The sequence below is a fragment of the Dermacentor albipictus genome, chromosome 3 (assembly GCF_038994185.2).
Source record: "Dermacentor albipictus isolate Rhodes 1998 colony chromosome 3, USDA_Dalb.pri_finalv2, whole genome shotgun sequence".
NCBI classification, from domain to species: domain Eukaryota; kingdom Metazoa; phylum Arthropoda; class Arachnida; order Ixodida; family Ixodidae; genus Dermacentor; species Dermacentor albipictus.
The window spans coordinates 122116449-122134017 of NC_091823.1; the positions used below are offsets into that span (position 1 = coordinate 122116449).

Here is a 17569-nt window from a genome sequence, read left to right on the forward strand (position 1 = left end):
ATATATACAATGAACGCCACTGCGCGCGGCCGCCGCGATGGAGTCTCCCGAACCGGCTTCTTGCGTGAAAGGTAGCCAAACACTGAGAGTAAACTATGTGAAATATGTTCTTATAGTGGGCCGTCTGTATAACCAAATGGGGCATAACAGAATGGAGCCTCCATCCAGCGATCGCACGGGTTCGCAGCGGCCGACTGCACGTCTGCATGCATGTCCGCGCACAATGTTTTGCTTTCACTGCGAGCGCATTTTCGCACCGCAGCATTTGACAGTACACTAGCAACCATTGTTGCGTGGACACTATCAGAACTGTTCAGAAATAATTCTGTTATGGAGACTTCGACGCTTAGCTACGGCAACTGTGATGTGCCGTCGTGAGGATTCAATCTTTTTCTACATTCTTAGACATTTCAATATTATTTCTCAGGTTGCGCCGCACTGTATGTTTATCGGTTTTCTCAGCGTGCGATTTCCATCTGCTTGTTTTTCATAATCCAGTGCACTAATTCATAACACAAACATGACCATATGATGTGCGTCTTACCGCTCCCTTTCCGTTCCAGTGAACTTGCCAGTATCTAGCATCAGCACGTTGACAGACCAAACCGCCATGACATTAGCCGGGCAGCGGGCGCGGGCGAGCGTCTCAGTGCGCGTTTTCTACTACTCAACGAACATCGCGCAGTCCCGGCGCGGTAGGAGAAATCTTCCTCGCGTCATTGCTTGCTGCATACTTGAGTTGTAGCCGATGGCTGTCTGCTGGTTCTAAGTTTCGCCAGCCAAGCTTCACGCAGCTCCTTGCCTTGCAGCTACGCGTGAATAAGGCTGACACCGGGTTCCGTTGCGTACGTCTGGCACTGCGGCACCGAGCAGTAGCCTACCATGCTGCACGCCTCCAAAGGCAGCCACTACCTATTGCAGTACTTTCAAATGTTGTCAAGCAGACACCGAAGGCCGTAAAGCCTCGCCACTTAATCATAACCGCGGCGCAGGTGGGACTTTAAACTTTCGTTTTCAGCTTGCTTCGGCGCTTCCGAAGCAGTCGACGTGTCCACGTGATACCTCATGTCATGTCACGCCGACGGTGGCGCTAGCTTTTTTAGTGGTGGAGCTCACCCCCAATACTCATATAATGCCATCACTTCAGTGCTAAATTTTTCAAGGTCATACAAAGTTTCCTTAAGAGCAAGAAACGTATTCATCAATTATGGAGTTTTTACGTGCCAAAACCACTTTCTGACTATGAGGCAAGCCGTAGTGGGAAACTGCGGAAATTTTGACCCCCTGAGGTTCTTTAATGTGCACCTAAGTCAAAGTACACGGATCTTTTCGCATTTCGCCCCCATCGAAATGCGGCCGCCGTGGCTGGGATTCGATCCCACGACCTCGTGCTTAGCAGCCCAACACCATAGCCTCTAAGCAACCAAAGTGGGTAATATATATATATATATATGCACACACACATACACACACACACACACACGCACGGGGTTAGGAAAGCTGGTCGGGCTCCAGCTACCCCCGCTCCCCGCCTTTGCATGTATTATTCTACATTTAAACATAAAGGAACAACAAATTGCACCAGAACTTCAAGAGTATCATATCATGCAAGTTTTACTCACTTCTGGTGACCTGCTGTCTGACTTGAAGACGTTTTGGAAGTAACTTGCGATCATAGTATTGTAGTCATCACGAGACGCACGTTATTTGATCATTTGGGAACTGATGAGAGAGACAGTCCAAAGCAGGGCTGCTTCCTGTTTAGAAGCCCTTGTGAAAATTACAGCATCCATTGTCCGCAGTAAAATAAGGGCCATTAGCTCCGAAAGAATTGAATATGTGTCTCCCGACACGCGGCTGACACATTTAGCTGGCATAAAAATTGTAACAGCGCAAACACATGCAACCACAAAGTACCAAGGACGAGACACAAGCGCTGTAGTGAGCTGGATGGGCTCTCCGCAGTAAGCAGCATGTGGTAGGCGAGCCTTAGCTAGGTGACTGGCCATGGCTGTCTGGTGTTGAGCGATTGAGAAGTGACGAGACGCTCTCCCTATGTCCATAATTATCCACGAACTTCCTCCTCGAAGCCTTTTATGGGCGTCCCACTCTCCTCGTATCCATCATTCGACTCCCCTTAACATTCTTTTCTGTTAGTCACTGTCGCACTCTAAAACACTCACCGATTCGTTGAACGGCGCAGCGGCCGCTAACATTCCTATATTTGTTTCTGCATGGACTTTGAGGTGATCCTGCAATCTGCCTTTCCCAGTTTGTTGTGGCGGTTTCTTAGCTTCCCTGGCCAAGCACCTCTGTCCTTGATATATTTTGCAGTGCACAAATTAACGTTCGTTTAAAGCCAAGCTTTTTTTTTTTTCTTTTTCAAAAGTTCGCCCTCGTGGCAGAGAGGAAAGAAGACATGAGAAACTCTTTTGGACAGTGCGTTGAATTAGCACAATGCCGTCTGGAGCTCTCTAGGCATCGATCGCCGCATTAGCATCTTCACAGCTGTAATCATCCATGACCCCACGCAAAACTACTGCAGAAATTGCAGCAGTTATCTTTCTACTATACCCCAGTCCAGAGGAAAGAAACCATACAAGGCAGTGGCAGGGGTAGGGAAAACGTGATGTGAGAAGGCAAGGAAACACTACTACTATAGACACGACAGCGTTTGTGGGGAAACTGGATGAACTTTAGTTCTACGTACGATGACATAACCCTCGCCTCCCCCTTCAAACCGTCACTAGCCCTCACCTTTTCACATCCGTGCTTTCCCTTTCATCCATGTCGCTCTTTCGAAGGCCACCAAAGGGGAGGGGGGGATTGCGTGAATGTAAATTTTTCTGAGTCATTTTACGTAACCAATTATGCTACACCATACTATTTTACGAATTTCGCACTGTCAGTTATAACACGGTTCGACTGCACTAAATAGGGTGGGAAATAACACTTCTGGTCTAGGAAACCTGTCTTCATTTCTCTGTTCAGGCTAGGCCTAAGGACCACATGAGAGCCGGCGATAGAAACGCATTGCTGCTGACCTTTGTCCCTCTTGCATTTGCTTGATATCAGAACATGGCAGACCAAAGACAGGACGAATGAAGTTTATTAAGACAGCTACGGGAATGCAGTTGTGCGTTCATTGGCCGACCGCACCTGCTTCCCAAGTCGCAATATAAAATAAGAACTAAATGAAGTAAAACAATTTATGTATAAAAAGAAAGGTGCACCATTTCACACCATAGTAATTAAATTGACACTCTTGAAATCTGTACACCTCCGCTGTAGTGAGCAACAAAGATCTTTTGTTTACACAATTTTACAACACGAGCAAGCCCCATAACAATCAGGCTGGCCAGGCTGCTTCTTTCAGTACAGAGATGGTTAATAGTGTCGCGCACAACTGACAATATAAATTATGAATAGTACTTTTACAGATTGGAATATACAGCTAAATTTCCGAGCAAGCCTGACGTTCTGTGAAACGCACACACCTTTGCCAACTGTCATTTAGTACATCATAATGATATAACAAAATTTGCACAGAAGCACGCATGCTTATGCCTGAACCATAAATTCCCTGTTTGAGTCCAATCAAAATGCAGGCGCTGCAGTGGTTACACAGATTGCAAATACAACCTGCACTAAAACCTGTGCAAGCTGCAAAGCAAAGCCTGCATGGCACAGCAAATGAACACACTAAACCGTTTTGTCAAGTTTGGAACAATTAATGATGGTGCTCAGTTCATCAATGCACACTCATCAATTCATGAAGGTCTGCATGAAAAGGCAGTACACGAGTGTTGTCACAGTGAGTTTAGTGTCATGGCAGAAGGCACAGCACAGGATACAAGGAGCACTGGCCCAAGTGCAGGAAATTGCATTTGTGTTGTTCCCTATTGCAATTTTCAACACGGCACTTCTGAAAATTAACGGCAACCTACACAACATCACAAAGTCTGTCATGTCCCAATAAGGCTGTAGAAAATGAAATCGTACATGTGTCTGCACACAGCAGCATCGATACTTCTTTTTTTATAGCACAGGCCGTAAGTAGTGCATGAAGCTTTAATGTATACGAAAAAAAGAAAGAACACCAGTTCGCTTATGTACATCCCACGTACACTACTACAGGGCAATTTCAGCTGCCTCATTAAGCAGTGATGCTAAACCCACACACAACTGAAGGCATATTTTTTAACTACCGGGCAGTTTTTTTCGGGGTCTTCTTGCCAGCCTTGTTGGAAGATGCAGCAGCGGAGGCTTGTCGACGAGGTGTAGGCAGAGGAATTTCCAGTGTTCTAGGCTTGAGCTTGTAACGAATTGGTTTCCGCCTGGGTGTTCTAGTGAGTGGCCTGCTTCCACCACCACTGCTGCTGCTGCTGGCAGTTGCTCTACTGCGTAGGGGAGTTTTCATCAACGTGGTCCCTATCTTGATGCGCTGCTGCTGCTTCCTGCAAGAGGCCGTCGGAGCCCATCGTGTCTGCATGCGTTCAAGTTCGACGTTAGGCTTTGTACTCTCAAGCGAGATTAGCATGCATGCATAGGCAAATGAGCAAGCGCGTGCACATCTTGTAAAATGAAAAGAGTGGAGCCTTGGGCGGGCATGCACCAGGCGTGGCAGGCAAGAGCTTGACTACTGCGATAACTGCAAACAAAACAATAAATAATTGCAGCGGTTTCAATATTCCAGAGTTCCAAAGAAACCAGCTATGCCACGGGAAAGGAAAGATGCTTATTCTCACCAAAGCTGCAAACATTAGGCTTAACTATCAGTACTCTGCTCTGCCTTGTCTCTTCGCACGAAGGACAACAGCTTCTAGTTACTATTGGCTAGGCATTATGATGCCAAATGGGAATGGCATCCTAAAGATGGCGCCAGCTGTGTCATGAGAATCGCATGTTAAACCTTGCAGGTGGAAAAGATACCTTGCACAGCTAGACTCAAGCTGACTAAAGCATAACAAATAAGCCTAGACTGGCAAAGTATACCATCAAAATTCAAATTTTTTGACAAAGGTTATAAGTGTATAGAAAACAGCCTAATACTTCCCTTGTTCAAAGCTGCGCCAAAATTTTGACTCCAGCAACCTCAGTTTCAGGTCCTGGACATCATAATCTGTTCACATAATCTGGCAGTTTTACACAAAAATTTATAGTTTCACCTGAATGGCTAAGCATCATCAGCAATTGTTATCGCTGCACCAGAGCTCCTAGGACAGTGCCCTAATCATATGCAGTGGCAACATGCACGTGTGATGCAGCAAGCAAGGCAACTGATGTAGTGGAGCAGAAACAGTGTCTGGCAGATGCCAAGCATTTCAGAATGCTGGCACAATGAGAAACACTGCCAGCAGTATTGCAGGCATTGTGCACCTATGCCAAACAAGATGAGATTAATGAAAAACTATCAGTGTTGGTCAGTTCACAAAAAATTTTGGACAGATTTATTTTTACATTTACTCTCCCTTTTGTTCGGACCGGCGTATGCACAAAGCTGCGCAGCAGGAATGATAGTGTGTGTGCACAACACTTGCACAAGGTGCAGAAAGCAGGGCTGTGATCAGGCGAACATGCGCTTTCCGAACATTCCGTTTGGCTGCTGCGTCACAAAGTAGGTGGGCTGTCGGTAAAAATTTGCGAGAATGAGAGGGAGAGCACAGCCAACAGACGGCATCAAAGTGGACTTGGCGTGTCTTCGCAGTCGGCGCTTCCATGCTGATTGAATAAGCACAGAAAATGGGAAGACAGGTGATAGACTAGGTTACACCAGCGCCTGGTTACACATGCAACATGGAGGTATGCACATGGAGGAAGCTACGGCAGCTAGGCTAGAAGCGCGTACGAGGCGGCAATTTTTCGAATGCCGATGGCGATATGGTAACGCAGATTTAGGGTCATACTCGATTCTAACACGCATGCAATTTTTGGACCCGTTTCATCGGAAAAAGAGTGCGCGTTAAGATTTGAGTAAATATGGTATATTGCAATTCTTTGAATGTTTCTGTGGTGGTTCGGGCTGTGCTCCACCTATGCTATCACAGCCAAGATCAGCGAGTCGCAAGCAGTCAATGAAAAAAAATATATATATATATATATATATATATATATATATATATGTATCAGATGATAATGGTACTCCCTAATGCGAAATTTTTGAGTGCAGCTCTTTACATGTTTTCATTTCGCGACATATGGGCTGGCGTGGTCAATCTGTCTTGTGCGGCACATTACAAATGGAGCGAAATGTGGCGCGACTGCCTTGCTAATTGGGAGATCGCGAGAGGCAGTGCATAGGTGACAGATGGGCACAATTCACAGCAGCCGCTGTAAGGAGAACTCCGCTCATGCAGGGCTTTGCTTCCATATATGGTATCGGTTGACGCGTTTACCCCATGCCATTGGTGAACAGATGATGGTGCATACTCTGGCGCTATCTCGTAGCAGTCATCACCTCGGAGCCCGTTAAGCAAGGCACTATGCTTTTCTTATCACGCTTTTGCCATAACCTCTTCCTCCATTTGCTGCCTCATGGTTCCGCTGCACCCTCCTCTTACGCTTTCCATTTCACGCTCTCTTCGCTATTGCTGTCTTTCATCCCCCGCTGCACTCCACATTTGCCTTTTCATCCTATGCTGTGCTCATTAGCTCGATTACACAGAGAGCCAACGCCGAGGGATGCTGACTCTAAATGCAGGAACAGGTACTTAACTAAGAGTGCTGTGCTCTAAAAAAGATTGTAGCATGAAACCTAAGCATGAAACCTATTTCAACAACATGCACATGAACATAATGTTGGGAGAGTCAAGATGCCATGGCAGAAAGACAGCGTGTGTAGCCAAGGCGCCAAGAAAATCAGCAAGATTAGCTCTTCCAAGCACAGCGGCAAGTGAGGAAGGAAGAAAACGGGCTGAGCCTCACTTTTTCGGGGCTTGCTCTTTGCTCGTAGAAGGAACCGGCTTGGCATCGGCTGGCTTCTCCGATGACTGACTCATTTGCTGTTGGCGGTGCCGTGTCAAAGGTGGTGAGAAGAGAAACTCGCCTTTGGGTGGTGTCGAATGGGAGCCTGCGAGGGTTGTGCCAAACACAATTAACTGCAAGGTCTTCACGCATGTATTTCGCTTAAAAGCATGGAGGCACAGTTTCTCGGTTGATTAATGGTGTTTAGTGTCCTAAAGCAATGCTGGAGCTATGAGAGATGCCATAGTGGAAGGTCATCAATCAATTTTGACTACATGGGAGTTTCTTCACATGCACATAAATCTAATATACACAAGGTTTTTATTTTGTTTCCATACCGTACCCATCGTACTGTAGCCAGTGCTGCCAGGAAATGAATATGTGACCTTCAACACAGCAAAACCATAGCCATAGCCACTCCGCCACCATAGCGGTTGATGCCCAGTTTCTTAACTGTAATGGGATAAACCTTTTGAGTACTTATTTTTCAGTCAAGAAGCTAGAACTGCATGCATGGAAAAACATAGGAGGGTTTGAACAGTGAAATTTTTAAACAGAACACAAATGTGAATATCCATGAAAAGCAGCCTCCAGATATTTAATTGAATGCTATTTTGTTTTAAAGCGAAGCTTTCTTTGCCACTTCCTCAGACTTTCCCACTGCTGTTGCTGCTGCTGCTGCCTGGCACACTGTGTCTGGGTTGGTTCAGAGCGTTCACAGTGTGCACACACATCATCGAAGCCACCATTTACGAGTACTAGCATGTCGACAAGCGGCATAAGCAAGAAACGTGACAGGATGAGAGCACGACAGGCGCGTCTTGCATCGAACGACAAAGCAGTAACAGTGATAAACTGGTGAAAAACAGTCGTCATCAGAAAGCAAAACAGTGTGTATGTGGTGATACGGTGCCCTGACAACATCGTAGCCGCCGTGTTTGGGTACTAGCATGGTGAGAACTGTGTCTGCGACGTCACGTAAAATCTATCTATATATGGAAGGAGTGTGGCAGAGAGGAGACGCGAGAAACTCGTTTGGACCACACCGCGTCGAACGTGCACGATGCCCTCTGGAGCTCCAGGGGCGTCGCCACATTAGCCTCTTAACAGTTGTAATTATCTGCGAGCCCACAAAAGCACTGCAGAAATTACAAGGCTTACCTTTCTACTAATGTACAAGTCCAGAGGGAAGCTAGTTAAAACGGTAGAGGAGGCAGAGAATGGGTAGAACGGATGCAATCACGAAACAAGTCTGTAACAGCCTTGCCACTCTTCACTCGCAGTTCCCATACAAGGGGTGAGGGGGGGGGGGGTATAGGAAGAAGGTGACGTGAGAAGTAGAAGGCAAGGAAACATTGTTACTATGGACAACACGACAACGGTTGTGGGGACTCGTGTTGGACTAAACATTTAGGAAATTACAAACTTGCCGTCAACATTACCGGTAATTATCGCCAATCAAAGCAAGCAGCTCCGAAAGCTTCGATTACATCGATTCCCACAGCGCATGGGATCTGCATAATTTTTTAAATGCAGTGAAACATGAAGTTTCCGTGGAATCCTCTTGGTAAAGAAAAAAAAGAAAGGAGCGGCTTATAGACATTATGAAGCTTATTTACACGCATGTCTAAATGCATGTAACACCATTCAAAAATCAATGTTGTCAATGGAGGAGCTTGTAAATGATGAACAATTGCTTTCAGCTGCCCCATGATAACGACTGTTATGAAAAACGGGGAACAACACATTTGCACATGCATGTTGAGAGTTGAGCTCAATCAAAGAGAGAAGAGCCATACTGCAGCACAGCACACTGCTTTAAAAGGACTGAAAAATGGTGAGAATGGTCAACTAATAGACTGCTTTGCCTAAATCAAGGCAACAAATTCACATGTTGACCCTTTTCTTACAGCAGTTAGCTCTAGAGGAATGAGATGGTGCTTTCGAATGCATGCCGCACTTTGCCTCATCGAAAACGGACAAATACGAAACCATCGGTGCTACCCTGCTACTGCCCAGCTGTTGGAAATGCAACTAGGTGTCCCGCTAATGAACTGCGCTCCATTCATGCTGCAAAATGTGGAACAACAGAGCGAATACATGGGTGGTAGTTTGCTGAAGAGTAGCAACTGGCATATGAAATAGTGGAATGAATCTGTGTGGCCGCTGTTACATAAGGACTGCCTGTTTGCCAGCTCTTCGCGGTGCTTTTCCTCGAGGATAAAAAAAAATCCACTTATCTGCCAGCACTGAATCGCTCACCTCCAAATAAGGACATAAGCCGGGAATGTCAGCAATTAAGAGTGAATACCGCTCGTTAGAAAAAGGTAGTGCCACTTACTGGCACAGCAAAGAGTGAATAAAGCTCATTAAAAGAAGGTAGTGCCACTTACTGGCACAGTAAGTTTCTCAGACGTTATTTATACACATCCACCCCTACCCACACGGAAACTTGCATCCACTCTACCGCCAATGTATCAAGAACAAGTGAATGGGTGCACACTTGAATCAATGAGCCGAAGCATGAGTGATGGCAACGATACCAACAATACACTGAGGAACTTTTTGCAATGGTCTAAAGAGTAAGCAAGCGAGTAACGATAATACGTCTTTGCAACATGCCATCACAAAGCACAAAACATGTAGGTTCGAAGCCTTGAGCATAGCAAGAACAAATGTACCACAACTGAACATAAGTGCGGGCGATTAGGCAGAAAATAATCGGATAGCGACCGCACCGAAGAACTTTACTGAATCAGAAACATGACAAACTGCTGCTTCAAAGTGTTTGTCAAATAAGAAATGAAGGGTAAAACACACTGATCCCAATTCAGTTCATAAGCGGGAAGTTTGGACAGCTTGGAATACATTTCTAGCCTCGCTTTCAGGACAAGCACTGTATACAGTGTTTGCGCTGTTTGGACAGAGTAGAAAGCTCTGAAAGCGTTTACACGTCCTCTGAAGGTGTGGCCAAAGCTTCATGTTGTCCACAAAGTTAGTCTACAATATCCATCGAAACAGAGGTCTACTGAGCTGCACCAGCGTCATGTGCATGCATTGTAAAGATGGAGGCAGCCGAGGCGAGCAATGAATGCATTACCATGTGATCAAACATGATGGAACCCATGGGATTGCCATGAAAACAGTCTACAGGCTGCCAGAAAGTAAGGCATTCATAACGAATGACTGAAAATTACTAAGCAGCAGTCATCCGTTCCTTCCATCCACTCAGGAAATGGTGCCCCCGCACAGCGACCACAGCTTAAAATTGAACACCAAAAATCGCTAAATGTCATCAGACATTGCCAGGGCAAACTTTTTGGGCCATAGATAGAATAGCAGAAGTCGGCTGTAGAACAGCTGTTATGTACAGTAAACCCCCATGTTGCACTTGCTATAAGTCAGATGCACAGCCCGCAGCAGCGTAGACTGAACCGAACACAACATCCCGGCATACGGCTTGTCAACCAATTTATACTCAGCTTACAGCACAGGGTTGCTAGGTGCTGTGTTGGTTGAGAGGTTGTGCCCTCTACATCCCTCCCCTTAAGAACATATCTGACCCCCAACTTCCTTACAACTCCAGCTTATCAGGTGGTACGACTCTTTGCCCATACCTAGTCACTTTACTGGGCCTGTGAGGCGGTCGGATGCTCTGAGTGGAGGCGTCCTTGTTCTTCTGGGTGTAGCCACTCTTGGTGTTGTTGCAATCCTTTGCTGTGGACTTGGTGTTGGCTGCCTACAGGGTGCTGCCTCGGGGCCTTCGCCACGAATGGGTTCTTGAAGTTATTGCATCTCCGATCCGCAGTACGTCTCCGAGGTGGCAGCCCCGTTGTTCTAGTTGGAACGGGACCAGATTGCGCTGGATGCAAGGATTGTTCCCTCTTCTGTTTCTACTGTGAAACACTTGGGACGCCGTGAAGGACTGAGGACTGTTGCTGAGACCCTTTCTGGTTGTATCCACAGCCAGGTGCCTTCTTGAAGGGTTGTGAGGTCCCTGGTGCGATGTCAGCGAATGAAGTTTTGCCTGTTTTTTTCTTGTACCAAGCATCTCTGTCACCCACATCTTGACCCGCTGGTCTTGATGGTAGCATTTGTTGCTCCTCCTTGGGCAGCTTTGTTTGGAGTCTTCTGCCTATCAAAAGTAGTGCAAGGCTGAACCCTGTGACACTGACTTTATCTCTGTAGTGCACGAGTGCCAAGTAAGGGTCCACTGCCTTAAAGGGCCCCTCACCAGGCACCATAGCAAAGTTTCGTTATATGCTGGAAGTTGTTATGTGTCCTCCAGGGAGCGTTCTGTCGCAAAAAATTTTCATATCGGCTCATTAATAGCCGAGAGAGAAATATTTCACTGCCGTGAACCCATGATTTCAGAAGGCGAGCTCCACTGCATAGCGAGACTCTCCACTCGCCCTGTCTAGCCTCCACAAGCGAAATTCCTTCCCTGCGTTTTCCCATACTAGACCTTGAGGATCACGTGACACATACGTCACAGGCCCCACCTTAATTTCTCTTTTTCTCCTCGTTTTTCTTTATTAATTTTTTTGCGGCGCTGCGTACTTCCACTGACAGTGTTGCATGCAAGCTGTTGTGATGTCTCGTTTCACGCAGCACATGATTTTGCACGCTGTGCACAAGGGCACACGAGTAGTGGTATAATTCAGTGCTACACGAATACTGAGGCAGAACAAGCGCATCACAGAGCATGCTCACGCGCTCGAACACGGTAGGAAATGGCATAGTTTCGGTACCTACGCACATGACTGCATGACCGTGAAAACAAGCAGACGAAGTGGAAGTACATCTCTTTTGCTTCGGCATGAAATAAATAATAGTAATAATAAAAAATGCAGACATTCCGTTTGTGTTTTATTATATCTCTAAACTTCAATTCTTCAAGTTAAGCAACAGATCATACAAATAACAGATGTTGCCTTTAATAATTCTCAAACTCACGTGCCGCCATGAGCGACGTCACACTGCGGACACAACTATGTCGGTGCAGGGACACGACAACGTCACCGTCTGGCTTAGAGTATGGTCGCCGCGAGGGAAAGGGAAAATAGCGTTCGGATTTTTCAAACCTTTCCGCGGCGTGTAGCGATGCAATTCTTTGCAAACACGATCGTTAGCACGCATTGTATGCTCTGTCTTTGTCAGCTCAAAATGGCCAGACCTGGTGAGAGACCATTTAAGGAACAAGATCTTCACTTTGTGCACCATGTGCTTAGCCACTTCATTGGACTGAGGGTAGTTCGGGCTGCTTGTGACATGTGCAATGCTGTATGATGCCACAAAGTGGGTGAATTCTTTGGACTGGAATGGAGGCCCATTGTTGGATTGCAGCATTTTCGGGATGTCATGCTGTAAGAAGATGCTTTTCAAGAGTTCGATGACTCGGCAGGCCGTTGTTATCTTAAGGGTGGCTACCGCGAAGCACCGGGAGTTGTCAACTGCAAGAAGGAAAGTCTGTCCATTTAAATGAAATAAGTCTGTATCAAGCACTTCCTAGACATGATCTGGAACCACTGTGCTGCAGAGAGGCTCCGTCGGATTCACACGATATGAAGCGCTATTCACACCTGGAGACAAGATCCTTGATGTCTGGACTGATGCCCGGCCACCACACCAACTCACGGGCTCGGGACGTACATCTGTTGATACCTCGATGACCTCCATGAATCAGTGCCAACACACTTGGCTGTAAAGAAGCTGGGAAGACCATACAAATGCCTTTGAGAAGGCCACTGAAGACCGAGAGCTTGTCGATGATAGCAGCATACTCAGTAAGGTGCAATGAACACTTGCTTTTCCTTGGGAAGTCACTCTCAGAGAGAAATTCATGCAGTGCGCTCACCATCTTAATCTTGCACCACTTTGACGTCTTCTGACTGTAGCATTGCTACTGCAGCCGAAATTGGCAAGACCTCTGTGGCAAATACTTCGCTGTGCCCACGTATATGATGAGTATCTGCTGGCTCCCTAGGAACATGCGACAATGTGTCAGCTGTGGCAAGCAACTTTCCTGGGATGTACCACATGTTGGACTGGTATGACATCACTTTGAGTCTCAAATGCTGGATGCGAGGTGACAATGCGTTCAGGTCTAGATTGTCAAATAGCAAGACTAGTAGTTGATTATTCGTTTCAACTTCAAACAACCAGCCTTGTAGAAACTCGTCAAACCTCCAAATGGCCCACACTGCAGCTAAAACCTCCTTTTCGGTTTGGCTGTACCTGCTCTGGTGCTGTCAAGGAGTGGGAAGCAAATGAAACAGGACACCTGTCTCCTGAAAGCCGCATTTGCAGAGAGACTGCTCCCAAGCCGAAGGATCTTGCATTGTCAGAGACGATCGTTGGGCATGCAGGATGGTATTTTGATATGCAACAGTTGGAGGTAAACATCTCTTTCACTGCAGCAAATGCAGATTCTTGCTCATGAAACCACGTCCATGTAGCATTCTTACCAAGAAGAGCCCTGATCAGGGCTGTGGCTTCCAATGCATGTGGGAGAAAGTGGCCCAGGTGATTGACCATGCCTAAGAGTTGCCGCACACCAGCTATGGTTTTGGACAAACTCATGTCCTTCAATGCCTTGAGCTTGTTGGGGTCTGGGTGGATGCCTTGCGTCGATACGCTAACCCCAAGGGATGAAACTTCTGTCTGGTGAAAGCAGCTTTTTTTTCCCTTATTCAAGGCGATTCCAGCTTGAGAAAGCCTTGTGAGAACTTCTTGAAGGCAAGTGTCATGTTCTTCCAAAGAGCACCCTGAAACCAAGACATCATCAATTATGAAGATGACGTGGTTCAACTTTATCAGGTCGACATACAGTCCGTGCCCCCGGAAGCTTTTGGGACGACTACAAGACCTGCGAACTATTGCGTTGGCTTGTCTAACTTGCGTATCACTCCCTCTTGTTTCAGCTTCTGAAGCTGTGCCTTAACAACTTCTTGGAATGGAATAGGAATGTGTTGTGGCACGCTGAGGCAATACAGAACTGCATTCGGTTGGAGGTGCATCTTGTACTCTTGTGAAAGAGTGCCGAGTCCTTTGAACAGAGTGTTGGATGGCTTGGTAGAGACCTTGTCTACAAACTTGAAAACTCCAAGAGCTTCCAGTGTTGGAAAGTGCAATATTGGCAATAAGAGGGCCTTGACATACAAGTGTTGAATAATGGACTTGCCTTTCCACAGAAAAGTGGCTATGGAGGATCCCAGGACGTTGAGTGGCTGTTCACTCGGTTCCAAGAAGATGCTGTCAACTCTTTCGAGGGCTTGTTGGAGGTACGGGAAGGTATCCAAAACGGCTGCAACCTCTGCACCCGAGTGGACCTTGAAGACTTCTGTGTTGTTGTCAATGGTGATTTCAACGTACTTGGTGTTGACCAAGCTGCGAACTGTATCCAGCTGGATTGCAGACACCTTGGCCTGTCTTGCTTTCCGAGCACGACAAACATCTTTTTCTTGCAGTAGTTGCACTGCGAGTTGCATGCTGGGTCCCACTCAAAGCGGGTATGAGGGGCATAACCGCAGAAATCGCCCGAATTCTGGCTAGCAGATTTCTGCGTCGTTAGCGTCACCTTGGCGTGTCTGTCACGTTTCAGCTGGAACCGACAGTGCCTGGCCGCGCCAAGACTCAGTGCACCTTGCAGTGCTGCATGTGCCCCAACCTTACTCTTCTGTTTTTCAGTGTCTTCCTCTTGCTTTGCTTGAATCCACGCCTCCTTGAGGCTCAGCTGAGGGTTCCTGCAGGGCTTATGAGTGAGCGAGAAATTCTGTAGTCTCATTATGAAGCAGTCACAGACAAGAAGTTCTTTGACTTGAGTAGAAGGGTATTTGCAACTTTCACACAGTTTGCAGAGTTGGTGCATCAATCAATCGAGCTGGTGCAAGGAAAGAAGGGCTCATGATGCGGTCGCCGGTGCGGGCGCAGCGGCTGGTTGAAACAAATCCTTCTCGTAGGGCATGATAGCTGCCGAGTGTGGCGGCTATGACATTTAGGCAATTGACTTGTGTGTACTAGGCCGACTGGCAGTGGCGAGTGTTGGCGAGGCAGTTGAGGGCAACTATGCAGCTACTGGTTGGAGGATTAGGCTTTGTAGATGGTGGATGAAGGTGCCACCCTTGCAGTAGCTGGTGGGAGGGGCCTCGTTGCTAGCGAAAGCCAAGTACTTCATCACTTCTGACACCATGTTGCGCTTGCTCCAAGCCAGATGCATGAACCGCAGCAGCGTGGACTCAGCTGAACACAACTCTGCAGCATAAGGCAGATCAACCACTTATACCCAGCTTGCAGCACAGGGTTGCTAGACGCCTGTGCTAGTTGAGGGCAGTGCCCTCTACACCCCGTTAACTCGAAGCTGTAAAAGCCTGAAAAACTTTCGGGATAAGTGAAATTGCGAAAACAGAAGCCCGCTGGCCACGCATAGACCACATGGAGCCTTTCCAAAATATTGTTAGGAGTTGTTTCGGTCACTCTGACGTGCATTGACACTGGAGACATTGGCGTCTAAGGGCAACGGCGTTATACTGGCACTATGCCAAGACAGCATGCTTGCCACTGAGCTATGATGATTGATCTTAATGGTACATTTGGAGCCAGTCATCCAAGCATAACTATTTTCAGACATCCGACAAGCACAGAGGTGCACGATCTGATGTAATCTCACATTCCCATGTTGCAGTTGTAATGTATTAAATAGTTATTCTGTAAAGAGCGTCACAGATCAGAAACAATTGCACTGTGAAACACACGGTGAGAGACTTCTACAACTGCATGGCTTGCTTAGCTAATGTAGTGTTGCCTGCTACATATGAAATAGAGCACAGAACACATGTGCTTGTGTCTCAATACACATATTTTGCACTTTGCCGAATAGAACCTTTGGATGCCAGTTCGTGCTTGTACCTGATCATTTGGCTGCATATTGTGCTTTCTTTTTTTTTTGTGCGATAGTTAATCTTTTTCTGAGACATATCAATATGATGTGCGTATCATGCTTTCCGCTCACCTTTCGAAGCAAGTTCAGTTGGCTTGGAAAGCTTGAATCCCTCAGCATCTGAAATGAACATTTGAACAGCCTGCATATAGCAATCATAAACATTCACAGCAACAGAGTTATAGCAACGAATGACTTTCTATTGGTTTGCATTCCGGTTTTAGAGTCCCCTTAAATGGAACACTAAACATGGAGACAAAGGTTAAGCTGAATTCTCCGATAAGCCGACTTGTGTTCATCTTAAGGGAGTGCAATGCAGTACTTGCAGCACGCAGGCCCTTCTTATAGCAGAGGAGTTGATGGCCTGTCAGGCTTCACTGAACCTGAAGTAGTTGAGTATTGCTCCTACACTGGGCAAGCCAATGGGCACCGCAATATAGCAAATGTTTCGGCTGATAAACTTACAATAGTGAATCTACAGGCATATTAATTTTTTGCTTGTTTTGCACCTATGAAAGCAATTAAAATTTAACATTTACATAAAAAAAAAACAAAAAAAAGATGTCAAGAATGGCTTTTAAGTGACTTTCTTAAGACTTAACAAATTACTTCCACTTCCACCAATATTTTCCATTTTCATGCCAACTAATACATTTGCCATAACTGTCACTTTCATCATTACTACACACACGTCAATTCTTTCTTACAATTGCCTTGTTTTGATTGATTACTTGCAGTATGCAAGTGCAAGAGCAATGCATACAAGAATGTACACTTCTGCATGGGACTGTACGAGAACTGGCGGGCAATCAAATTTAAGGTCTTCAAAACAAGTTTGCGATGCACTGCGATATCAAAGAGCAGTGGGCTGTCTAGTCAGAATGACTTGACAGTTAAAACTCTTTAGTGTGACACCACCACACAGCAGGTTTGGACTAGAATGGGAACAGAGGAACAGATATTGCTTGCAGTTGGCGGGCCAAGGTAAGTGAAAACAAATGCGAAAGTCGCCACTTTAGCACAGCAGTAAAGAAGCTATTGGTGAACCAATATTACACTGTTAAAAGGGCACTTTAGCTTGGGATCTCCTATGCAAATACATGAGAATAGAGAAATAGTTTTTCTCAGCAACCACTTAACTGAACAAGTTCAAAATGATCGATACCGTATATTTATGGCGCCGTGTGTATGTTTAAAAACCGCGCCAATTTCCTAACTTTTTCTTTTCTGTCATGTGCTGCCACTATGTGGGAATACAGGGAACCTTTGGTTCGCGTGCCTCCCTCTCTCGGTTTTCATTGCATGGTTTGTTTTAGAGCTAGTTTGCTCCCGCACGTCTGAACACTACCGCTTGCGCATCGTGGCGGTGGCTTCGGCTTTGTTCTGCGGGCGGTTTCGGCTTCTTGCGCTTGCAAAACTGACACCTATCTCGTTGCTAATCGCTCAAAGAGTGACCGCTTGTTTCTCGCTCGTTTAGTGCTCACAGGGGTGTGCATAGGAAGGATGCCGCCGTACATGCTTTCCGTTGCTTTTTCTTTTTTTTGAAACTCAGGAAAACTAATTGCCTCTGGTTGGCGCTAAGATGAAGATTAGCGGCAGTTTGTCACACGCTTTGCTTTTTTGATGTGCACACAACCACACAGCTTTCTTGAGTGAGTGCACCTACGC

At 46.3% G+C, this 17569-nt stretch overlaps 1 protein-coding gene across 4 annotated transcripts in view; it reads right to left on the minus strand.

Annotated features, from left to right (window-relative positions):
• Positions 1-3091: 3091 nt before the first annotated feature.
• LOC139057572 (protein ELYS-like) overlaps positions 3092-17569 on the minus strand; it is a 137897-nt gene continuing 123419 nt past the window's right edge. For 3 of the 4 annotated variants that reach the window (XM_070536015.1, XM_070536013.1, XM_070536014.1), the window contains exons 36-38: positions 15974-16021; positions 6925-7069; positions 3092-4457 (exon numbers count right to left, since the gene is read on the minus strand). In XM_070536015.1, the coding sequence (XP_070392116.1) occupies positions 4205-4457; positions 6925-7069; positions 15974-16021 (446 nt within the window). In that variant the 3' untranslated portion in view covers positions 3092-4204. Of the gene's footprint in view, positions 4487-6924; positions 7070-15973; positions 16022-17569 lie in introns of all 4 variants that reach the window. The other variant, XM_070536016.1, reaches the window with a different exon arrangement.